Below are 26,405 nucleotides of genomic sequence, written 5' to 3' on the forward strand. Positions count from 1 at the left end.
TTTCAATATTTACAATACTGATACAGCCATATTATTATAATTAACGCATATACTAATATTGCTTTTATCTTTCAGGTCAGTCGCTGCTCAGAGATCTCAGACAGTCAACATCTAGATCAAGATTCTAAAAGAAGATGGAGAAACTAGAAACAGAACAGAGGCATCGATTCGAAAGTTGATCATTGGTCTTCGCCACACACGTGAATATAAATTAAATATTTCTCATCGTTATCGCCACGTAGCTAAATGCTTCCTTCTCTGCAGATTCCAACAATCCAACGAGTCTTGTGGCCATTGATCCACCGCCGAGTAAACACCAAAGATCCAGCAAACACCGTTCCAAGGATCGCGAAAACCCTATCTCGCCCAGCAACGTGAATCTTCGACTTCATAACCCAGAACGTAAAGGTTACGCGAAGCGTTGAACCCGACGAAATGTTCAAGGTTCCATGGAGAACACCTTCGACGAGCCATGGGGTTGTTTGCTAGGGTCGCGGAGAAATTCTGACGACGATAAATTCGGATCAGTGGCGCGAATAAATCCTCCGGGGAATCGAACCGGGAGGGAAACTGGAGGAGAGTTTTTTTTTTCGATACGACGGAAGATCGCGCGGATAAATTTCTGCGAACGCGCGAATAAATTGAAAGAAATACAGAGGAACAAAAGAAATGCCCGCTGAGCGCTGATAAACGGTGAGTAATGGGGACGCAAATTGCGCGCGAGGAACGCAGCGTGATAAACGAACGACCGATGCAAATTCTTCTGCGCGATGCGCGGATGCACCAGGACGCGGTGCATTCGGTGAAACGATTCCCGCGGCTTTGTGGCTACGGACGACAGCAATCGGAGTGTTTCTGGGAATTCGATGAAAGAATCCTCGACGCACTAGCGAGCCTTTAGAGGTTGGTTCGATACAAAAGAAGTTGGCGGATAGAGCTCTGAGAAAGAAGAAACGCGAGCTGAGTCTGAGAGAAGAAAGTATCCTGGGTAGGATTCTGAAAGAAGAGTCGGGGGAAAGTCGAAGAAGGCTGGGAAGAGTCTGGAAGAAGAAAATAGTCTCATGATAGTCTGCGAGAGGAAGAAATGACCGAAACAGTGAAGTTTAAAAGAAGAAGATAGCTTGAAAAGTGTCAGAGAAGACAACAGTCTCAGGAGAAGATGAATTTTAATTGAATTCTTCTTCTGGAACGGAGTATAATTGTATAGAGTATTAGAAGAAGGGAGGAGACGAAGAAAACAAGAGGAAAGTATATGATGAATTACTTAAGAGATGACAAGAATATCTGGACAGGAAGAATAGTTGCAACTGTCCTACAGTAAAATTTAAAAAGACGTGAAAGAAGAAATACTGAGAGAAGACTAAGGGAACTCAAAGATAAGAAGAAGAAATAAACCTGAGAAATATTCAGCAGAAGAAGAATAAAGGGCCTGAGAGGTAAGTCCAAACGAAGAGATAGAGAAGTAATGAAGTAGTAAAATAGTTCTCTTCTCACGAAGTATTATCTGGCAAAGTCCAGAAGGCAGTGAAATAAAATTCCAGAGAAAATTTAAAAGAAGAAGTCTATAGGAAGATCTAAGTCTAGCAGAAGAAAAAGAGATTAGTCCAAGAATTAGTCTAATTATAGAAGTTCTAAAGAAGAAATTTAGCCACCCTGATAGCCGATATTTAAAGAAGAAAAGGGACATTTAAAGTTAAGTTCAGAAAAGTTAAGAAGAAGCTCCGAGAGAAGAGTAATATACTGTAAGGGAGAATTAATAGCAATGTAAAAGAAGAAATCTACAAAGAGATCTAAATCTACGAGATGTATGAATGAAGAAGTGCATAGCGGCCCGATAAATCTCAGGAGGCTCAGAAAGAAACCGTACCAAGGATCGCATAAACTTCGATGCTACTTGAAGACGTTACTTCACTCTCTCAAGACTTTCGAGCCGGTTCCTAATGGCTCAATATAATTTAACGCGTTCGCAGCCATTAAGTGAAGGTAAAATCCCCATCAAAGAGCTTATGGCTAATCGTAAAGCTGCCAGAAGGCGGATGATATAAAAATCGTGGAAACGTGCATCCGAATTTCATGGAAGACATCCATTTTCCTTCTTCACTTCACTTCGTTTTCATTTTTTAAGGACAATTGCATAGCGAGTACTCGGTAAAATGTGAATTCGTGAGTATGGTACAGTGAATTCCGAACAGTTAGTCGCTGGATGAAGTGAATTTTTGAATCAGTGTCGTTCGAACGAATTAATGAACACAATGGCGGGCACTGGTGTGAGTGTAGGTGGCGCTGGGATGCTGAGAACTAGACGCAGAGACGTCAGCGTGAAACCAAACAGGAAACTCGACCGGAAGTCCTCGAGGGGAATGATATATGAGAACGAGGAACTGAGATTGAGAACTATTCACATCAACGCCGAAGTAGAACAAGGTAAAGCAGAGACTTTTCAGGCACTGAGCACGCTTTGCAAGGCCATTTTTGCATGAATGCGAACGTCTGTATGTTTGTGCGATTATAGGAGGTACGAGTAGGTTTTTGGATTGTTGAAGGTGTTACAGATTAGGTGGGTTAATACGTTCACTTCTCTGTGAGGGAGTGTGTAAAATATTTACACAGAGCTCGTATCGATTCACAGTAATCTTCGCTTTCAAGTGACAGAATCATTTTGTCCATTGTTTACGTTTGTATAGCGCGTACTATGGGACAATTTGATAATTTTATATGTAAAGAAACACTATTCGATAATTGAAAAAATATAGATCTTTCCAATGGTAAAAAATCTGTGAAGATTAATGGCGATGATAAGCCGTTAGGAAATTTGACGCGGGAAGCGTGGCAGGCCTGGCTCCCCAGTTCTTCCCGCCACAAATAGCCACCATCGTACACTAGATCCGCGCGTCGAATACGCAGCGAACTATTTTCGAAACTTGGCCAAACGCGCCAAGTTTGTCCTGCCGGCTAGGCCAGTAGTTCCAGCCGGTCGGGTTTTTGCACGCGAATTTTGCAACATCATTCTTCGAAATTTTTACGGTGAACTTCCACTCTGGACCGTCCTTAATCTCAAAAACAGTCTACCACAAGTTTCGTGCAACTAAACCCGAAAATAGACACCATTTTAAATTGTAACTAGGGCAAACATTCGATCGTGGTTAGTTTTCACAGAATTTGTTTCGTAAAATTTTTGAAAAGTCGATTATTGTGGAGGGGGAAAAAGTGTGGATAGTATTTTCATGGATTTGGTGAATTTTCTTGGTGGACTTTGGAGCTTACAACGATGGTAAGTTTTTGAAAGTAATTTTTTGGAAGAGACCCAAAAAAGAAAAAAAATTTGAATCTATTAAATTATTAAGAACTTTTTAATCGATCTTTCGACTTTTTGTTGAATTATTCGTACAAAAAAATCTACATGCTGAAGTATAGAGTACGATAATAATAACAGTGTATCTTTATTGCATCAGCCTTGTGTAAAGTATGAAATGGAAGATCGAGTGAAGCATAATGCATAAAAGTGAAGATAAATATACATTCGCGGTGCAAAGGCACATTTATATGCCGTTAATAACCTAACCTCAATGATAAAAGTCTTCAATATGAGAAACTTGATCGGTCGTTCAATTTCAAAATTGAAGAATGAATTTCTATTGGAAAATGGAACTCAAATTTAAATATAACAGCAGCATAATAGCGGCCAGTGATAGGGGTTGAATTCTTAACGCGAAAGAAAGGTCAAAAGTCACGAAAATAACGACGAAATAGGTGACGATAGTGGAAGCATTTAGAACACGTTGAATATTATTCGAGAGGCGAAGAAACTTGAAAAGCCGGTGATTTTCTCGAAATTTGTTTACCCCCGAAGCCAAGAAAAGCTTTGTTTTGCTAGTCATCCCCTCCCCCCACCCCCTGCATATCGTGTGCTCTCTCGAAGCTCTAGAAACCCAGATGTCGTCTCTATACGGATTCTTAGAGAGCGTTCCTCTGCAAAGCACGCGGAAATGTGTTTCGAAACTCAAAACAGTTTCAACGTAGGGATGAAATGTTGACGTAGCGCATGATTTATTAAAGCTTCCCAAAGCTCGATGTGTTTCGACAGAAAATTGAATCCACACCGAACTCTCTAACTTTCGTCGTAATTCCCCTCGTTTGATATGCAGACACAGTAATCAAACGAAAGGATTACTCAGCTAGGATTAAAATTATTTGGAAATTTTTGTTTCATGCTTTTTTTTCAGTCACGGTCGATGTTATTTTAAGCAGAACTCTGAAACGGAGTGTCAAATGTGATACAAAGCTCAAACACACAATTTGGGAGTTCTGTTCATTCTGCTAATTAAATTACTGGATTCTGTCAAGGACTGTCAAGATCGTAAATTTTATAATTGCGCCCCCATAAATTTTTCTATGTTCTAATGACCACTAGGATCGAGCCACAATTTTCTCCCGCATCCATTTTTCAACTCAAACGCTGAAATGCCGAGATAATTAAATCAGCTCGCCCGGAAAAAGCAGGAAAAACAAAAACATTTCGTTAGCCACGGGTCGGAACTTTTTCCCCTGAGCTTTTGACAGACGCGGCTAGGGAACAGTGACACGTTAAAGGACCATCTGAAGGGAAAATGTGTCTGGCTCTGCCAACGAAACGCGAATTTTTGTAACCGTGCAACTGAACAATCGAATCACTCTGCCACAGATCTTCGAACAATCTCATTGTTGGTACATCATTATCCATTTTAATTATTTAGCTTCATTCACGCAAATATAGCACAGTTTATGGCAGACGATTTCCCAACTGAATCATTTTCTAAATACCTTTTGTCGATCGCGTCACAGCTTGCTTCATCAGCTTGGATCATCTTAAATCAAATGTCACGTTTCTCTAAAGCTCTGCTCTACTGTTTGTCGCGTCCAAAGTGTCACTCACTCGTGAGAGCCAATCACGGTCGATCCAACGGTCAGCTGACCGCTGAAGGCCACTCGAGCGTCACCGCCCAATCACGTCAGTCCGTTCACCCCGCCCCTACTGCGTTTGATCTTTTCGCGGAAACCCGCAACCCACCTGAATTATTTCGAGCCGTCCGTATAATTGAACCCCTCAAACTTTTTCGAACTACTTGAAATACTCGAACACGCGGCACAACCTGCTCTTTTCCGCGCGCTGTGTCGACTCTAGTCTCCCGGCTATCTGCACCTGCATCGGTCAAGCAATTTCAATGGGGGGGCCTGTTTTCTGGTCGTCGCGTAAAAGCCAGACGCCGCGCACGTCACGTCAGATTATTTTCAGGCGTTTTTAAAAGGCTCGACAGATTACACGCCAGAGCCACGACGAAAACAAGTCGTGTCTCGATACAAAAAAAAAAAGAAAAATTCATCGGAGGCCTTCGAGGCCAATCCTTTCCCATGAGCGAAGATTTCTTTTCCAAACGTGTCCTGTACTACATGATTATTCACTTGCTGAAATATTTCGAAACGAAATGCAAACTTACTTATACATCATTATAAAACTGTTGTAGTATAAAGATAAACCACAACTGTGATGGTCTCGCTATATACAAATTATGATGCTCTAGAAACAAGACATACATAAATTTATTATAAATTGCCAATAAAAGAAAGAGTAATGGGTTTATTATAGAGCAATGTGGTGGGTTTATTATATAGCAATTGTGGTGAATTTAGCATATAGCTTGTTTAGAGTTCATCACAATTTTAATATAGCAGAACTATTATAGCATTGTGATGATCTTGATAGCAGATTACTAATGAACCAAGCTCGACGGAAAATAGTCGAATGATGCAGACAAATAGGACTAAGTGCTCCCTAAAACTTCCGTCTCTGACCAAAGACTACTGAGAAGCTTTCTACTGATCGAACCACCAAGGAAAACCACCCTAACTATTTAACTGCGAGACCCCCGTGGCGTCGCGTACCAGGCATCCCCAGGAACCTTCAACATTTCCGTCCACACGTGACGAAAGAATCTTCCTCGAAGCGGGCCCGGCACACCACCAGCCACTACAAAAGATTTAAATAGTCGCGCGCGCGGGCGAGAAAGAAGGCGGCGGTTCGAAAGGAGAGGGCTGCCAGGCATCGCCGGAGTTGTAGCCTTCGGCGAACTAGTTTTGTCCGACGACTCAAAACGACCAGAATGCTATGCTCTTTTACCGAGAATTTTCGTTTTTTCGCACGGACGGCCCACCGCGACACCAGAAGGCTTCTTCTGAGAAAACACGATCTCGCAGAATCTTCTTTCTTGCTGTTCCACCGATGACAATTTCAAAATTTCAAGCGAATTTCACGTACTTTCGTGCTCGCGAAGGACTTCTGTGACAATTCTGGTGAATACGATGGACGTTTGTGACAATTGTGATGCCAATGAGAGGCATTTGTAAACTTCAACGAGGATTGTGACATCCATCAATTTTTTGTGGTGCGTTGTGGTGTTTGTGATGATTATAACGCTGTTGAATTCCTTTGTGACAACATTGTGGTGATTATACCGTGGTTGTAGGACTTTTGTGACAATTCTACTGTCTGTGAAGGATCATTATGACGATTGTACTATCGATGGGGGAACATTGTGATCATTGTACTCTCTCTGAATCACTTTTGTGACGAGTATACTGCCAATCAAGGCTCTTGTGATGATTGTACAGTCGAAGAAGATTTTGTGATGCCAATAACGTTGGTGGTGGACTTTTGTGATAGTCATAGTGTCAATAAAAGACGACTGTGCTTGTGTTGAGCTGTTGATGCGACAAAGCAAGTCGTTCGAAGATCAAAAAATTGTCAATGTGATATATTGGGTTGACCCATGATGATCTATGTGGTCTTGTTCTTCTGTGAAAGCTTTCCATGTTTTGTTTACGTCCGACACTTTACCACTTGCATTGCTAGAAGCTCCGAGGACTTAGCGAACAGTTTTATGAGATTCCAGATTTATGGTAGACAAAACAAACGTTTTAACGATGGTCGCTAGCTTGGATCCTTTGATACTGAAGATTCATGTGGTCTTTTTTTCTGAGAGATACCCACGTGGCTTTAATTTAATTGCGAGAGAAGTATAAATAGAGTCTTTTGGTAGTTTACAAATTTATGGACTTTATAGACGATTTATTAATTCATAGTTGGAATTTGAATTGTTGATAGATAACTCAAGGTAGAACTCGAAAATTTGTCCTGTGAAAGCTTGGCAGAACAATTTAATGCAATTAATTCCTAATATAAAAGTGGTCGACAGTTCTCAGAAAAGTTGCAGCATAAATAATTACGCCATCCAATTCTGGGTACAGTTGGCGTTCTGAAAGACCAAAGTTGATGCACTCTTTCTCGAGATCAGAGGAATTAATAATTCCCCGAACGGTTGAAACACGAGGAATTATGATATCATAATCAAAAGTTGAAATTCTGAGAGGACATAGAGCTTCTGCATTCAACACTCAACATCAGACATCTCAACAATTCTCAGAAGAGTTGAAATTCTGAAAACTGTGCCATCAGACTAACAGAAGTTGAATTCCTAAAAGGAGAAAACATCTCAGATAAGTTGACATTCTGGAAAGCCTCTTCTGCTCTAGTTTCACAAGCTGAATCTCGAAAATGTTGAAACTCTGATATCACAGATTCAACTTTCAAGCTCACAACATTCAGAAATCTTCAACAAAAGTTGAAACTCGAACAGTGTCAACAAACTCTACTAAAAGTTGAAATTCCGATAGTTCAGAGCTCGTGTGCTCAACTCTGAAGATCAGAAAATTCAGAAAAGTTGAAATTCCTCGAGGAGCGTCATCGATTCCAAGAATATTCATTAATCTCGACGTGAAAAGCTATCGATTTCAGTGAACCCAAGTGAGAACCCGTGTCGGATCACCCGAGTTATCAACTCCTGTCAAAAATTAGAGCCTCGAATGGCCCCCGGCGCCTCAGAACTAAGACGCGCTAATAGTGCAACATTCGCCAAACACTGCGCGCCACTATCCGGAGATTTGGAGCAAGGACGCAGCGTCACTAAGTAACTTTGTTTCGACGTCGGGCGAAATGAATGGGTTGCACGTTGCCGGGAGATCGACGATCCATCAGACGAAACTGCATATTCCTCGGTCGTTCATGCGAGAGGATATCGCGTGCAACGTTCTTGGAATTCGCAACGCGATGACGTTCAGGTGCGCCGTTAGGTGTGCCTTATTTGTTGACGATGCGCTGGCTGGGATTATTTAACGACTTTCCCGCGGAATGACTTCGTCCCGTATCCCACGGATGTAAATCAAGTGTCGTCAGCTCGCTGTTGGGGCTGCGCGAGGCGTTTCGGAAAGGAGAGATGGACAGACAGAGGCAACCACCATGCAGAGAAGAGAACGGGGAAGAAGCAGGCAGGATGAAAAAGGGAGTACGTTCGAAACATTTACCTCTATGGTTCGAGAGTATTCGGTACTTTTTCCATACGAAAACATTAAAAATTGTACAAATGACAGAACTCATTATATCTTTCTGAGAGTATTATCAATGAATTGGCGAGCTTCTCCTGACGAAAATGAGCCCAAACACGACCCTCTTTGGACCATTTGTAATTATATGATCTTCTAATCGATTCTGAGAATGTATAGTAGGGAGAAAGAGAAAGTAGTCCTGGAAGGAAGTACGATTTCTATTAAATTAGACGTTTCGATAGACTTTATGAGACCTTTAATCTAGCAAAGATTATTCTACAATGTTCGCATACTATTTACTCGAAGTTGCACGGTCCTGTTAACCCGAGTCTATTTTCTCCTGCTTCGTACTATACATGTAATTAAAAATGGTCCGAATATGGTCGTGTTTGGACTCATTCTCATCGCGAAAACATCACCGATCTACTGGTAATACTCGCGCGAGGGTACAACGACAAATATAAAATATTTATAGTTAAATTCTAGTTCTATATTCCAGTTAAACAATTGGAAAACTGTTCTAACATTTCCTCGAAAGGCCTAACGTTTCTTTTCTTCTCTACGAATCGTACACCTGCCGCGTTTGTTCTTCAAAAGACCTCCCGTGCTCTCGTTTCTCCCGCAGCGGTTTCTCTCCAGTGAAGAAACAGGCCGCAACGCGGAAAACCGTCCGAACTAATTCGGAAAAACTGCAGGATACGCTTGAAAGTGCAAGAAACTGGCTTTCATGCTCGGCCTAACGGTGCTCGCCTCGCGAAGACGCTTTATGGAAAAAGTTTTTAATATTCTCTCTGCTTCGTTCTACCCTCCTACCCTGCCTCTATTCTCGTCTCGACATCCGCCAGCGAAAAAACGAGGACACGATAATGACCACGGGGCACAGGTGGATATGATTTTCGCTGATAGAATCTACAAGCCTTCTTCTTCTTTCCTCGACGAAAGAGATATCATTTGATCGTGAGCAGGGTGGGGATAGGGGGTGAAATTTCCCATGGAGAAAAATGGAAAGCGTGACGGGGGAAAAAAGGGGATGAAAATAGTCGCGAATATGACGGAATTATCGTTTGTTTCACGGTATTGGAATCTTGGAGGTGCATCGGGGCGAGTTTAAGTTTTTGCGCCAGATTATTTTCCATTTTACGAGCAAATATTTACCGACAACAGTAACGCAGGTTCCATTAGGTATCCATTAAACAGTAAATATTAAAAAGTACGAAAATAAAGTAAAATTATAAATAGAAAAAGAGACTATAAACCGAAATGTATGAGAACGAATAAGGAAAAAATTTATTTTGCTTGGTGGCTGTTTAGACAGCTGACAAATCCATGATTTTCTTCTCGATAGAAAAGAAATATTTCTCGAATCGAACAGTGAAATTATGTTTGCTTTTTGTTATTAAAATTTGTTGGTAGATCGTGAAAGGTTTCTGCGCGTTCGAAGTATCTTTCGAAACCTGCGATTCATTCAGGAACATTTATTTTGTTCGGCGGCTGTTTAGACAGACCGATATTTTTGAGGAATTTTTCTAGAAATAGAAATAGAAATGCAAATTTTTGTGGAATTTTCGTTTGTTGATATTGGAATTTTGCTATCATTCGTACAGACTGATTTCTTGGTTGTTTCGACCATCTTTACGCGTAATAATATTTATTGGTAAATAATATAACGATATGAGTCAGGACGTTGAAAATTGATCGAAGAAACCATACGTGTTCTCAGCTACTTACAAATATCTCTCAAGAATCTTTCCAGCGGAATATCGGAGAACAGAATCCCTCGAGCGAGTCACGCCATAATTATATTAGAGTTTTAACGTAATTATCTACTATAATTAACTTCACTGGAGCTTATTACCGGGAGGTACTAATAGCAACTCCCGCTGCGCTCTAAATAATTTCGAGTGCATTAAGCAACATTTATTTTAATTCAACGAACGCTGAACGGCCCTTTCTCAAGTTTGAGGAACTCTTATTTTTGCAGAAGTCTTCAACAGATTTGTCCGTGAAAGTTCCAAAGACAAAACTTTACTCGAGAAGAAAATTCTCGAACTACTATAATCCTTAATTGATAGAAAACAGTGTTATGATATTACTGAATTGATCACTAGTGGATTCGTACATTCACGAAAACGCGTGATAACAGTTAGCAATCGCTGAACTTACGAACTCACGTGAACGTGAGAACGGCCGACACTCGCTAAAATTCCCCAATTCACGCAAACGTGAGAATGGCCAATTAGACGAAGAAAAAAATATTTCCATCATAATTTTGCCGAATAATTGCGATTCGTCACGCGCCCACTCCGTTCTCTGGATACGAAAATAAACAATCATGGTTTATGTGTTAGCGCGATGAGCTTTCGTGCAATGCACGGGGCCACCCGCTGCACTTGCAGTCGTGTTGCGAAAGCACGTGACTGCGCCAGCAAAATTAGCATACGCGAGGAAAACGATCCGGCGCTACGATCGCCAGAAACGCGAGTTGACAACGCGACAATGAACCGCTCCCGAAGAGGAAGTTTCGCAGCGCCGGAAGAGGCTTCAGCGCGCTCGATCGTCGTGAGATACGTTGCATCTCTCCATCCGCGGGAAAACACCGTGGTTTAAATTCGACGGATGCAAGACAGTGAGTAATTACCGTGTGTCAAATTGTCGGGGGTTAATTTTAAACTAGAACGTTGAAAGAGTGGATAGGATAAATTAATTCACGTCCATCTTGATTCAGAAGACTTTAATTCCCACCGTGGGAATTTACTAGAGTCGAATTATTTCTTGCTAAATTTGTAAATGTATATGGAAGATTGGTACTTAGTCTGAAAGACGTGTAGTGAATACTGCAAACGAGTGCACTCGAATTTTATTTGTCGACGAGTAAGTGTTACTTATCATTTTTAATAATAAAACTGAAGTGAGTGGGAATTGTAGGAAAACTGTGGAAGTTACTTTTGCAATTGCAGAAAGAATGATAATTTCGAAGGGTTTATTATTTAAGAATTTAGCCCGCGGGATTGAAATTAGTTGTAACGTGTTTCGAAGGACTTGATTAGGTTTCTGTTAATTATCCTGGTGGAACGTCGCGCAGTCTTGAATTAGTAAATCGAAGGTCTTCGTAGTCCTGAACAGAAGCACGATTGTAATCTTGCCAAGAGCGAGGAGACGTTATAATATTGTGACTGTGACTAATTTTAGCGACAATGGAAATGGGTTTTTCGCTTAACGCGATTAGTCATCCGCTAACAACCCACCAAATTGCGAACGAGCTACGAATCCAGTACGGAATTATTACTATTAAACTATCTATAAACGACTCGTGTTATACATTTTTATGTTTTCAAAATATCTCAGACACTATTATTCTAGTGGCATTGAACTTACAAATTTTTAATTTAAGGATAAAGTATTTTTAGATTTTTTTGAGCCTAGTGGTAGTTGAGGCATCAATGGATTCGACTTTTCCAAGTTCAAGGTTGTTTTGCTCTTGAAAAAATTACTCCAAAGAAGAAAAACCATCAATTAACACAATCAGCCAACACCCCAGTATCAATCTACGAATTTTCCAATGAAACAACTACCTCTAAATACATTTTCCAGTCATTCGAAGACTCATTAACACTTCTCCAATGCATTCTCCATCCATCAACGAACCAATCTACCAATCAACAAAATTTCCAAGCAATCAAGCACCGATTGATGAATTTTCCAATGAAACAACTATCTCTAAAACATTTTCCAGTCATTCAAAGACTCATCAACACTTCTCCATCCATCAACGAACTAATCTACCAATGAACAAAATTTCCAAGCAACCAAGTACCAATCGACGAATTTTCCAACGAAATAACTACCTCTAAATACATTTTCCAGTCATTCAAAGACTCATCAACACTTCTCCATCCATCAACGAACCAATCTACCAATCAATAAAATTTCCAAGTAACCAAGCTCCGATTGATCAATTTTCCAATGAAATAACTACCTCTAAATACATTTTCCAGTCATTTAAAGACTCATCAACACTTCTCCATCCATCAACGAACCAATCTACCAATGAACAAAATTTCCAAGCAACCAAGCACCGATCGATGAATTTTCCCAAGCGAGTCTCTTGGTCTCCAAATCCGTGTCGCTGGAAACTAGGTGGCGCGTTGTATACAGTTTGCTCGTCATCTTCAAAAATAATTCCGGTCGCGCAATTGCATCGCAAAACGAAGCAAAAATATCCTCGATCTCGAAACCGCGTTAATTTCTCTACCCTTTGCCGATAAACGAAAAAAAGTGCCCGGGTAACGTCGTGCCATTTCCACGTTCGTTTCCGTTTCCATCGAAATGGCCCGTCTCGATCGCACCCTTTTGGAAACCCGACTCGCTGGCGAAACAGCGCGTCGATTCCGCGCCGCGGCAAACGTGACCCTTTTGCCAGTCTTTTGAGCCCCGGCTCGCGTCAAGCGTAAAAACACCGCAAGCTTTTACGAGACGCGAAAGCAACCACTCCACAGTGGAAACGCGTTGTCTCTGGCTGGTCGTGTCGAGAGGACTGGTTTCCCCGCGTTTAAAACCGCGATTCCAAGATGGACAAACGAACGCATTCCGTGTATTCGCCAACCGAGCCTAAAACCCCTTTACACCTCGTCATTTACGTTGCTCGACGAGCGTGACTGAAATTTTCGCAAACACACCGAATTTCGAGCACCTTCAAACGCGCAAACTATCAATTTACTAAACTTAATTAGAAAAATTAGAAGCATTTATTGCAGGGGTTGATTCTCCTATACGCATGGATAAGATCGAAATTAAGCTTGGGATAATTGTTGTAATCGTGAAATATTTTGAGAACATTCTTTTGTGGGAAAATCAATTTTGAAATTCGAGTAGAAGAAAAATGTTCGAAGTAAATCTTGAAGAGAATTTATGTAGCATCCCTTGGTTATTTGCACATCTGTTTTTGAACCTTCATTTAATATGGCGAGGTTTAGCTGAATTTTAAAAGAATTCGATGCAGCGAAAATGGTGGGCGGTACGATAGTATTTAAATCAATTACCCTCCGGGTAAGAACACAAATATAAATTACATTTTTCATGTTTCGCTCTGGACTTCCACGAGACAGTTTATTTTCCTACGGCGGTCGTTATTTACAGTGAACACCGACTATTACGCAAATTGGTCAGGTCCGAACGTAACGGTTTGATCTTAAAGGATGGTTTGTTGATAGATAAAATGAGTCATTTTTAGGAATGTGTATTTTGGAAATAAATCACCACGCGAAATTCAAAGTTGACATCACTATTTGTTAATCTTTAAGCTATAAATATGTATCGTCAGAATTTAGGGGAGAACCAAAAAAGATTTGTAATCCGTATGAGCATAGCTGTCGTCGATAGAATTATTTAAAAAGAGAATAGAGATATTTGAAACGAAAACATTCGAATTCTGTCTAAAAAAAAAAGTGATGATACCATAATAATTCTCGTACCATAGGCAGACAGTTTTTGAAACAGCGTGTAAAATTTCAAACAAAATGATTCATTATATCTCCAAGTTTTTACCAAAGCTAGGCCAAGAAAAGTTGTTCCGAGAAGAACGGCTTTAAAGTTTTAAGTTGTATTCTTTGGCGCGTATACTGTTCTCTCGAAGAGGCTATAACTTTTTTAAACCTTGGAATATCGTTATAAAATTTTACGGATGTAATTTTAGGATCTCAAGGTCCTAGAAAATGCAATAGATAGACAAGTCGATCAGTTTTTCATCTAAAGGAAATTGTATAAAATATTTTCGACCCATTCGTATATGTTTTTTTGGTAATTATTTAAAAGAGGGGACTCCTCGTTGATTTTGATCATCTTCAAATATCTCATAGAACTCAATATTCTAAGCAAGTTTATCTTTTACATATAACCCCCGCTCGGCCATAGTTTCCGAGATAATTTACACATAATACGTAATACTAACAAAAGTATTTTGTTGAAAAATTATATTCGGCTGCGGGGGTCAATTACAATTATTTTTGGTCATTAGACATACCCTCGAAATCCTACCCACTTTCGAGAAAAAAATTCAGTACCGGCGGAACTTTAAACGTTAATAACTTTTTAACGAAGAGAATCCCTCATTAAAATTTTTCTCAGGGGTGGTCGAACACCCTGTATGTATAGCAAAAATTTGTGTAGAATATCGAGTTCTATAACATATTTGAGAATCATAAAAATCGGTGAGGTGTCCCCTAAAGTAAACAAATATCGTTTTTTATATTAACTTCCTAGATCGGTTATTATGCGATGGAAGGTGAAAAATTCAGTAAAATATTCAGTTCAGGATATAATTATCATATTTGCATACGCTTGAAATGCATAAAATCCACGATCTACTAATTAACATTCGGTGCAACGTTCCCATTCTAACCTCAAAAGAAACCGAGCGTGGCGGCCATCTTGCCTCCTCTACCCGCCGCCCAATTACAATTCAAATTGGCCCGTTTTCCCCAGACTAGGGAATCGCGAGGCGCCTCGAAAGCCCGGCATTAGGTTCCCGATAAGTCGCGTTATTGGGAATTCGAACGGACTCCGAGCCAAAATATAATTCCGCTCGCCGCCAATTCGAAACAGCGACACGCGCGCTCGCCCGGGTTTTCAATAGGGCTTTCCCTCGAATTTCCGGCGCGTTTAGGCGAGAAAGTTTATTTGCAAGTTCGCGACGAAATAATTTCGCGCGGGCGGCCAGAAAATAATAACGGGAGGCGGTCGATTTCAAATTCACCTGCGAATTTCGGAGAGGAGGGGGGCAGGGCGTTTAATGCGCCGGGGGATAATAGAGAGTCGGGAGTTTCGCTTGGAAATTTATAGCATCTGTTTCTCGCGAAAGCGCGCGATAACGAAATTGTCGCTCGAGGTCGAGGACTCCGTCAATGAGAACGCCGTCGAACGATAAGATTTTGTCGTTTTACATCGCTGAACACCCCCCCTCCTATCGAATCGGGTCGAACGGATTTCGCGGGGAAACGTTTAGGCGTTTGTCTCGGAACTTGAATTACTTTTTGAGAGAGTACTTTAGTTTACAACTTCGAAATAATATTCTGTTAAAGTCTCAGGCCTTCGAGACACGCTCGTAAATTATTTATATTATATTATTCGTTTATTCGATGTCAATACGTACACTAAATTTTCTCGGCCACGTTCGAGTCTAAATGTGGTCGAGATAATTTCAGCGTAAAAAATTTATTTGACGTTACCGGTGATATACAACCCCACGTTCGCTGTTTTCATGTGATTTTTGTTTCATGAAAACCGAACCGTGCGGCTGCCAAGATCGTAAATGTTCGGTTTCTAGTCGTTCGGGTCCCATTGCACAAAATGTCGCGGGGGATCTTAAAGCGGAGAGAAAAATGAGTTCCACTTTCGCGGCCGGTGTTTGCGTTCCGCAAGACGCGAAACGTGGCTAAACGTTCAATGAAAGCATCGCCGCGCGACACTTTACAAACGTTTTCCATGAACGCGTCGTCTCGGGCGTCCGAGCTCCAGGGCTCCTCGCGGTTAAAAATACCAGCGATGGTAATTATTCAAAGGCATGCAAGTGGATATTTTGACATGGTCATGCACAGCGACGACGTCATCGAGCGTTCTATGGAACTCCGTGTCCGGGAATACATATCTCGTCTACACGGTGGCTCGTTCCAACCAGACTCCCGTAAAGGCGAGTTTTCACGAAATATTTTCTAATCGCACCATACCGGAACAACATGGATACTTCCATCAAAATATACTAAAGAATCTGTCCTTATATGGCTAGATTAAATTCCCTTCAAAGATTTCTTTGTTTGATGTAAACCTGCCTTATTCTCTTCCTGGTCGAAAATAGCTGATTTACAATTTTTTTGAGGAACCCAGCGAGTGCTTTGATCTATAACTTTGCTCGATTATTTAGTCATTCTTACAGATGAGTTACAAATTTTATTGAAGAAAAATATTACTTAGAATATGAACAATAAATGCACTTAAAATATAATATTACAGTAAAAGATACAACCTGAAAGTGCTGAGAATAAGACATGAAATGCGAACGTAACCCCAAAAAAATAGAGTCGCAACCTTTCTCCGAGACATCGAGATAAAATCTGTTAGCATTGACATTTTCTACCGGGACACCCTGTACACCCGCGACGGCGATAATTTAGTGTCAGAGCTCTAGTGGCCGTAAAACTCGCGCGTGCAGGAATACCTCGAAGCCTGTCTGCCGCTCGAAACCATAAACAACGATCTCTTATTTCGACGACGCCGGCTACGCCTATGTCTGTCGTTCCAGCGTCGTTTCTCACAGTTTCAGCCGGTTCCCCCGGTACAATTGCAATATTTGCGAACGATAAAAACTACCATCTAGGCCAACAACTGCTATCCCTAATGATGACATCACCTGTCGGATGGTTCGCGAGCTACGTGGATTTCAATTCTGGCCGCTGAAAGTATCGCAATGGCGTACAGCAGGAAACCGAACGTCGTCCGCGAGCATCGAAACAGGAAATATCCGAGAATTTACGAGCCCTGGAAGTAACCAGTGACTACACGGAACGTTCGTCATTCTGTCAATGGAACAACTGCCTCGAGGCGATGGTCTAGCGTGTACGCGACTCCGTTAGAAAAAGTCTAACTACTTGTACCAAACCACGAAGACAGTCAACGACTCGAGAAACATGGACGACGATTAAATGGATAAAGGGGGACAAAGGTACATGTTTTATGAAGGGACCCGTCTCCCCTACGGGTACATCTATCAATGTACCTTTTTAATCATCCGGGAAGTTTGAAATTATCCGGGATAAAAATAGAGAAACGATAACCACGAAAGAAAATTCAATTACACTGTCAGGTTCCCCGAAACGTGAAGCTTGTACGTTTTTGACAGTATTATAAGTAAAACAGAGACGAATGTCATAATAAACACGGGTTCGGTAAAAGTATCGTTAATCCAACTTGTGTATACACTTTCACCGTCGGGATTGGTCAAGGCACACACTGTTCGAGTTAATGCCCCGACTATAGCGCATAAAAGATTTAAGAAAACAAACTAGGAATTTTAATACCTTCTCTAAATTAACCTCAACGCGTAGCTATCATTCGTGGGTGATGGTGAATGGATAGACTCATCATTGTGTAATGGACATGAGAAAATAAACGAGCTACGAGTTAGGTAACAGGGTTCATCAAACTCGACGATCTGGAGGCCTCTGGCTGGTGCTGATCTAGCTACGTGTGACTCTTTCCTGTACTTGAAGATCAAATGATTGCCATAGGTGACAACTCGATTTTGATTCCTAGCGTCCTGAGGATGTTTGAGTCTAAACAATCCTCTTGACATTGCTTTCTGAGGCGCCTGAATGTTAGTGTGCTTAACAGAAGATATTAGGGTGAAGTTATGAAGCAAACGTGGTGACCCTAACAGAAAGAAGACATCTAAAAGACCTCCAGACTGAGGGCTCAACACCAACTAAATGACACCTGCTAATTAGGGCAAATGCCTAGGCAATAACCCACCTAATCTCATGGCTATACTTTGAGACTTTCAGAGTTCAACACCTAATACACTAATACATGTCAAATTATCTCCAGATCTCCCTGCCAGGTTGTCACTAACAAAGTTATCACACCGTTTCATCAACTTTCATCCTCAACATGAAGATTAGCAAGAAAAAAAGCTTCACCCATCCCATTTTTAAGCTACTTCATCTTGGTTCCGAGTTTCCACCAACCTGTAGGAGGCGTGGAATGCATCGAAGCGTTATTCGAAATAAAAACTTTTGTCGCCCACAAGAATCTCAATTCCCGTTCGTTATTCATCAGGATGCACGACGAGGCGGGTTAATCCTCGCGCGGTAGGCGACGAGTTGATTAAGACGAGTTATAAATACGAAAGGCGATCTGCATTATGGTAATTGATTTCACGAGTTTCCTCGAACCTCGCCGTAGCGGCGGTCGCCCCGCCCGATCGCGATAATTTACACGTGATATTCGAGTGATCTAATTTTGGACGCTGGCAGGCGGTCGTGCCACGTTCGATTACGAGCTTGCGATCTGCCAGCTTACGGATCGACCGTGTAATTAACCGACAAGGACCTGGAGGATGTCCTGCTATATCGATGAAAATCCACCGAGTCATACGAGCAATAATGGAGGATTGAAATAAAATTAAAATCTTTATGCTAAGATCTGATAGTTTCCATTGGTGATTTGTGAAGTATTCTAACAGTCTCAATAACTATAACCCCCATCAAGACTTGAGAATACATCAGATACACAACTGACCCATCACTCTATCTGAATTCAGCTTCCATTGGTAACCTGACACGAAGGAATTCTAGAATTCTCACGATCGTAGCCCCCATTCGCGAACCTTGAACTCCCCCCCGCGTGGAAAGCGTCAGCAATGGACGATCACGAGGAAACGAAGGGTGCACCCAACGAGAGTTCCACGCTCGTTAATAACGTGGAGCGCGTAAATATTTTTACCTCCGGCAGGCAAACAGGCGCGAACTTCTCGCCGGGGGTTCAATCAGTCGGGCTTACGCGATTTCTTGTTTCCAGCTCAAAGGGAGGAACAGCCCGCAGGCATTTCCTCCGCGTTCGTTCGTTTGCGTCCGGGACGCAATTTCCATTTTTCAAAGGGCCAACGCGAGGAACCGATGGAAACTTGACGAAACCAAATATGCGTCTCGCAGCTGCTTTGATCAGCTTCTTCTACGGTCGGAGGGCGAGTCACGCGCAGTTTCCTCTCCTTTTTCCATCGAGCATACCCAATCTCAAAGTTAATGTACGTCGTCTCTGTTTATGTACCTCTTCCGGGACGATGCAGTCGCGAGCGGCAAAACACGCCCCCTGCCTCGAGAAATAATTAATATCGTGGCCCCCGTTGAAAAGGGGTTGACTCTTGTCTTTTTGTTGCGAGCTTGTTATTGAAAACGAAGGGTTTCCGATGAGGATACGCGCCGGTTTCGGCCTTTGGGGGATGCTACGCGCCGGATCATTGATAATTCGTACGATGTACGCCGAGAACGAGCGCGTCTGTTATTTTTCTGTTCGAGGAAGCGGCTGCGTGTTTTCGTTTTAATTGGTGTTCGTGCTCCTCGGCATGTTTGTTGCATCGTTACCGACAAATTAATGATGGAAAGTATTGTATCCGGAAGAGAATTAGTGGGCTGCTCGATAACACGTTCCCCTCCCCACCTGTGTTTGGTTTCGTTGCTCCGGCTTTCCTTTGTGCAAACATGTAGGTGCTCCGGGGAGGCAAAAGTCCTCGGAATTGGGAATCCTGCTGTATAACCAATCCGACTAGTGTCTTCCGCGAAATACTGCTTTCTGAATAGTGAAAAGTATTTATATCTTTAAAACTATTCAGTATCTACGGTTAATACTTCACATATATGGTTAGAGATATGTAATTTACTGTTCCACAGAAGATCGTTCGAATTGAAGAGGTACAAGTTGGTGTCCATCTGTTATAAGCCCAGAAAATTTATTCTTGGAAGATACCTGTCCCAATCTGTCCCATGAATTAGGGGCTGATCCTGCACGATAGGCTGGAATATTGTTGAACGGTTCAGGGACACCCTGTATGCAACAGTCAGAAAGAATTCCAGACGGATCAGGCGACGATTCGAGCGGGCCCGCGCGATTTGTCGCGGTTGGTAATGCCTTTAAATATCGTCACCGGGTCAGTCGAGATACCGGGCTAATTCCGCGAATTCTTTCGCGCGGCTGCCCGATAAGAAAAGAGAAAAATATCGCGAACGCGCCCGGCAGATAGAGGCCGCGCAAGCTTTAATAGGATCTAAATAGCCGTCGGTGTCCACGCGGAAAATCCGAATTTATGAACCCCCGGAAGGATTTAATTTATTTAAATTTCCGACCGGCGAGCCCTGCTTTAATCCTGATTTACCACACGGCTTTTCTTGTTACACGAGTACATACAGCCACCGACCAGACTAACCGAGCTGTTATCACGCGGCTGCTTATAAAATGCCCGATAAATGCCCCTCAAACTGGACCAGACGTCTCAGCAGCCTTGGGACAGTAATAGAGACCGCGGAGGACTCCATTTTGAAAGTAAAATTCGGCCCAAAGAACGACACGACTCTTCTACGAGTCCTTTGTTTGGAAATCCTTGAAGGTCACCTCCAATGTTTACAAATGCAAGCTACAACAACATGACCTCCAAATGACCTTCTACTTTGCCCACAATTCTTTAAAAACAAACCAAAACCTTCAAAACATTGCTCAAGATGAGCTTCAAGTTAAGTCTGCTTCTAATTCAATTGAAGTTCAGCTGAGTTTCATTACGTTTCTCTATAAAACAATTAGAATTTCTTCGGTGTCATCAACAGTGAAACACCCTGTCTAACTACCCAGGACACTGAAGCTATATCCCGTCTAGTTTATGGGGGCAGTAATAGCGTGAACCCATCCCAACCGACTAAAGAAACGGTATCTCTATCTCGATCTTCCTGCAGATTGGATTCGAGAAGATCTAGCACGTTTAGTGCGCCCCTGAATCTCCCAAAGCGATAATCTAAGAGGCAATAGCAGGGTGTGCACTTTAAACAACGCAATTGCTCGGGTGCTTCCCTTGGCTGTCGCCGTGAAATAACGGGGCATTAATCACTCGAAAGAGGCAGGCGCAAAAGGAACAGACCGAACGTCCGGCTAATCGGTCACCTAATCTCCGCGGCGCTGGAACGATCGATCAAAAAACCGTGCTCGAAACACGAGGCTCCGTGGAGAAGAACAGGGCCCGCGACATCGCGATTTTTCATTTGTTTCGCAACCCGGACTCGCCTTTCGTCGGCAAGATTAGGCGCGCTGAAACTTTATTCGTATCTCCGCAGTTAAGTAATTGGAAGGTCTGGGGGCACCGGGTGATTTATCAAGGTTCCTTGACGCGTCGAAAGACGAAGGGTTAGAGGGCAGAGATTGCTGCCCGGACTGACCAATGATCGATCGTCCCGATAGGTGCGGAGTGCAGACCGTCTGTTACCGGCGCGGGATCGTGATTAAGCGATTTCCGCGAGAAAAACGTCGCGGTGGCGCGAGCCCAGTTACCCTTTGCCGCGCGCTGGATACATCGTTTCGTCTGGTTGCAGGTCAGAACGACATCAAGAAGCTGCGCAGGGAGAACGAGCAGCTGCGTAGGGAGATATGGAGCCTCCGGGACGAGTACGACAAGCTCGAGGAGATCCTGAAGAGGCAGAAGAGCCGCGAGGGAAGCGAAGAATACGAGGTAGTCGACGAATTCAACCTGGAACATCCTTAGATACGTTACGTTTGGATCAAATGGATCTGAAAGCTAATTATTCTTGGTCCAATCCAACTGGCAGGGTTGGAAACATGGGGTAGAAACGATACTTGCGATCTATAGATGAGAAATTAAAGCTCAGTCGTCACCACTGTCTAGGATCATTCATTTTCATAGGGATTTGTTGATACATCAAATCTTCTTCTGGGTAATAAATAGTGTTCAGGAGATCCTAAAAAAAATTGGATATGTTAGTTTAGAATATGAACAATTTACAGGTCAGTATAGGTCACTGTGTTTATAAAGATTTTCTTGTCTAATTTCGTGAGCCCCATTAGCCGGTTGAATCTTGACCATCGATCTAAAACACTCTGTAATGAGAACCCATTTACTGAAAATGGGAGTGCTCCGATGAAACTATGCGCCAGTAGCTGAATAATTACCGAGAGTCCATGCGTCTGCGAAGAAATTGCTATTTGAAATTGAATATCGATCGCACATTAATCTCTCGACTCGCTCTCCTCTACCCTCAAATTAGAGGCGGCTCAAATTGAACGAGGCTAACTGGAGAAATATTAATAGCTTTATTATCCTTCTATGAGATGTAGCTTAAGCCATCTGGAAAGATCATGGATCTCATATAAATTCTCTCGATATTCCCTAACATCTAAAAGCAACATAGATAGCCTAATAACTCCCAGTTCTAACCTACTCAAGAACACTTCCGACCTTGTAAATCGACAGATTTTAAACGAACACGCTAAACAACCCCAATTTCAAAGACCCAAATCTCTTTCAGGATCGCTCCGAAGAGGATGACGACGAACAATCGCAATACTCCTTCGAGCAAGACGAGGAGTTCGACCAGGACGAGAACGATCAGGACTCGAACAAGAATCTCAACAAAGCCGAGCAACTAGAGAACGCGGAGAACCAGAAGATCTCCTCGGAGAAGATGACCAACAGCGTGCACAGGCTGCACGTGGACTTCGACGACCTATCGGTAGTCGACGAGGAAGAAGAACTAAAAAAGGAAAAGGAAAAAGGTTCCTCGGAAGATGGCCAGCAACAGAAAGAGGAAAAAGGTCCCCTGCTAATCCTGAAGCCTAGGCACCTCCATGAAAACATCCCCTTCTACCCTGGCACGTACAAACCACCCGCGCTGAGCGGTCCCAGCTACTATGCAGACCGTCCGTTCAAGTTTCCAAGTACCCTGAACCTGATGATGCCTTCAGACGCGACAGAAATGGATTCGTCGTGTCCCAGGTTGGACACAGACCCGTTGCTCCCCGTTCCTAGTATGACTGCTCTGAACATGGACCAGATCAACGATCAGATGTTACATGCACCGCCTATAGGCTGGCAGAACAACATCATGGTTCCTCAGAAGCAGATGACGAGCTACGGAACACCGGAAGCTGCCATGCCACCTGAGATGCAGATGTTCAACGAGATCCATCAGGAACAACAACGACTTGCCTCAGCGACAGACGGGTTCTCCAACTTCCAGAACCTGCTTTACAGAAGGAACGTTGGTCTAAAGCAACAAGGTGTCTTCCTCAACTCCTCGTCTTTTGGAGAGCCACGTTCTAACACTGAAAAGATCGTCGAAAACGGTTGGAGTTTCCACGTGGACCCGAAACTGATGTGTTCGAAAGATCAGGGCTCCAGCGAGTCGAAGAAGGACGCGGAGAAGCGTAAGCACTTTTTCGCGCCGCTACCTTCGAAGCTGAAGAAACGAACCGACGAGCCCTCGCCAACGACCAGCCATTTTGGAACCGCGAACAGCTCCAGCAGCGGCAAGACCGAGTCCACGGTGGTGTCTAAGAACCAATACGCGTTTCAGAAGGGGTCTGCTGACATCTACGTGAACGGAGCTGTGCCCTGCGAGGACAACGTTCAGAGAAACATGACGGAGCAGAAGACGTTCCTGAGCACGGACAACCTGTTGATCACCGACGACAGAGCCAACGCTGGCAACCAACTGACCAAGTCGATGTCGTGCCAGGACCTACCCAGCGAATCCCATGCCGCGTCGATCGGCCAATCCGAGGGCAAACAGCCGACACTGACTCAAAGCGACAATACCTTGGATAACATAACGGATTCTAAGCCGTTCAAGTCGTACTTGAGCGTGACCCTGAAGAGACCTCGCGTGAAAGTAGCGGTTAGCCCTGAAACTCCAGAGATCCCCAAGCTACCTGCCGTGGACTATCGAATCTTCAAGAACCCTTTCCTACGTACTTTCGACCCAACTTGCAGCTACGCGGACAAAAACAACGTTACCAGGCCACTGTCGGTCCAGGTGAACGACGACAGTTTGTGTTACTACCCAACGCACCCTGACGTATCCACTCTTCACAGAGGAGTCCATCTTGGCGAACGGTACAGGCCCGCCCAACCCGATCAGAGTCGCCTTCTGATCCCCTCCAATCAACTGGTCAACGGGAAGCTCATGTCACCGGTCAACAAACACGAGATTCAAGTGACCTCCTTCGAGAAACCGAGTCCCCACACTCTGATCGGTCCGTCGACGCCGTACAAGCTCAGCACCCTTCAGAGACTGAACACGAACCCGTATCTACAGAGTCAGAACCTATACCAAAACACACCCTTCGTCCCAAGAGGAGGCATGTATACGCAGAGGGGGCTGATGTACTACGACAACTTGGCGCTGAAGGTGCCAGTCCAGACGCAGACCTCCATAGACGGGGACTCCCATCACGAAGACGAGCAGACCTTCTCTCACGAGGAGAGTGCACCCACCACGCCGAGTGGTCAGCGTCGAAAGAGGATGATCAGGAAGGAGAAAAGTGCTGTGATCAAGGAGCAGAAGCCTCTGTCGCCGATTGCCCAGAGGAGGCTCAAAAAGCAGAGCAGCTCCACGTCCACGGAGATGCCGGAGTCTCCTGGCAAGGTGATGCGAAAGAAGCCCAGGAGGCTCAGCGTCACCACGACGATCACGTCGGAGGGCCAGGAGGACAAGCACGAGAGCAGGTCGTCCTCGTCGGGCCAGGACTCGCCGAAGAAGGAGCAGATCAGGAGGATGTCGTTGTACTTCAACGCGAAGAAGAGGCCCTCTCTGACGTCCGTGAAGACGGTCAGGAGCGGAAGTTTGGACACTTCGAAAGAGAAGGACGGGATGATGAATTCGGAAAGAGAGAGGACGAACTCCATCAGCAGCAGGGACATGCCTGGCGCCAAGGCTAGGAAGGCTAGCACAAGCAGCAACAGCGTTCCCTGGTGTGCTTGTTGGGGCAACGGGTGTGTTTAGAATAACTGGTGATCTCCGGAAGCTAAAAAAAAGGAAAAGAGTTAGTAAGGTAACCCTGCCTTATCGACGATCGGTCGAGAAGTGTATATATAGGTCGAGCGCTTGTGAGAGAGCGTAGCCCTCTGCTGGCGAGTGCGGGAAGTGTCACTCAGAATAGAGGTGAACTTTGAAACACTCGATTCTAGTCAATTTTTAGAGTTTAATGTATGTTGGACGATCGATCATGTCGATATCGAGATCTCGAGTGTAAATTTAGCTCATAGACTCGATTAGTTCTAGCTTTAATGGCGAGTTATTTATTGTATTGGCGACCAGATCGGCGCGATGCAACTGATTAATGCGAAACGAGTTTCTCGCGTATATCGGAAGATTGATATCATGAACTTGATCAGAACTTGAAGATATTAACTGGTAATTAATTTTCGCGAGTTTCTAAGCGAGATAAACCTTCGGCGAGGAATCAAGTTTCGAACGACGGCGTGCATTGCAAAATCAGGACCGGACGAGTAATCAAAAGTATGGGTAGCTAAATGAAATATCGACCAGACTACGATACACTCCATGAGGAGCCGTATCGACCTTTGCCGCAAATATAAGGGAACCGCTGCAGCCAATCGCGACGGTCGTAAAAGTAGCAACGACAGAACCAGGACACCATAAACCTGTTACTGTTCAGGTGACGCTCGCTACGGAGGTGGATTCCTGCCAAGAATACGGGAGCACGGTCTGTTCTCGATATTCAAGGCAGACGTGGATCGAATTAAATTTTCAAAATTAATATTTAACGAGCAGACCACGGAGAAGAGACTCACCTCCTGATTGCCTATGTGAAAGTTTTTCGAATCATGGTAGAGGTCGAAGATCATTTTATACCGATTATTACTCTTTCTGTACTAACCATTCGTTGTATGTTTCGTTTATAGCGATAGGAAACACTGTGGAGTGACTATAGTTGTCATCCATGCATTTACTTAGCGTTAATACCATTTATGTATATATTATCGTTAAATTTGCTTGTTAAGGTGTTTAAGTTATTATAGTAAAATATAACAAACTTTTACGATGGATTTATAATTTGTTCAAAAATTGTAAATATATCATTCTTTGGGCTAAACTCCTGTATATATCCCGTAAATTGTTTAAATATAAACGATCACAGTATTTCCCTCCAGTGTGATTTATTATAATCAGGTCAAATTGGCTGATCAATGGCATACACCATCTTCTAAACAGTGGAACAGGTTAACAGGGAGTCAGAATAGGAGTGGCGGTTGATATGGTTCACAGTGGAAGACGTGACCTTGACCAATAATACTAAGAGCTTTCGTACAATAATAGAGCTTAAAAAGCTATGAAGTAACTAAAGGATTACATATTTGATAGAGTTCTTAAAAAAAAGCCCCACAATATACTGCACTAACTTTGACATTAAATATCTCATAAACT

The 26,405-nt window shown here is 43.1% G+C and overlaps 2 protein-coding genes across 7 annotated transcripts in view; one reads left to right on the forward strand and one right to left on the reverse strand.

Annotated features, from left to right (window-relative positions):
- Ror (tyrosine-protein kinase transmembrane receptor Ror) overlaps nt 1-26,405 on the reverse strand; it is a 242,002-nt gene that overhangs the window by 162,794 nt on the left and 52,803 nt on the right. The window lies entirely within an intron of this gene.
- On the forward strand, nt 1,588-26,042 carry LOC143343692 (uncharacterized). Of its 4 annotated transcripts, XM_076768844.1 has the most exons (4): nt 6,041-6,727; nt 6,767-8,375; nt 21,534-21,670; nt 22,485-26,042. In XM_076768844.1, exons 2-4 carry the CDS (start codon nt 8,330-8,332, stop codon nt 24,957-24,959), a joined length of 2,658 nt encoding a protein of 885 aa, XP_076624959.1. In that variant the 5' UTR covers nt 6,041-6,727; nt 6,767-8,329; the 3' UTR covers nt 24,960-26,042. The 4 variants fall into 4 exon arrangements, with proteins under 4 accessions (XP_076624957.1, XP_076624959.1, XP_076624958.1 ...); XM_076768842.1 differs by lacking the exons at nt 6,041-6,727; nt 6,767-8,375 and adding an exon at nt 1,588-2,424; XM_076768843.1 differs by having other exon boundaries at nt 6,041-8,375.

Source organism: Colletes latitarsis, chromosome 7 (genome assembly GCF_051014445.1).
Source record: "Colletes latitarsis isolate SP2378_abdomen chromosome 7, iyColLati1, whole genome shotgun sequence".
NCBI lineage: Eukaryota > Metazoa > Arthropoda > Insecta > Hymenoptera > Colletidae > Colletes > Colletes latitarsis.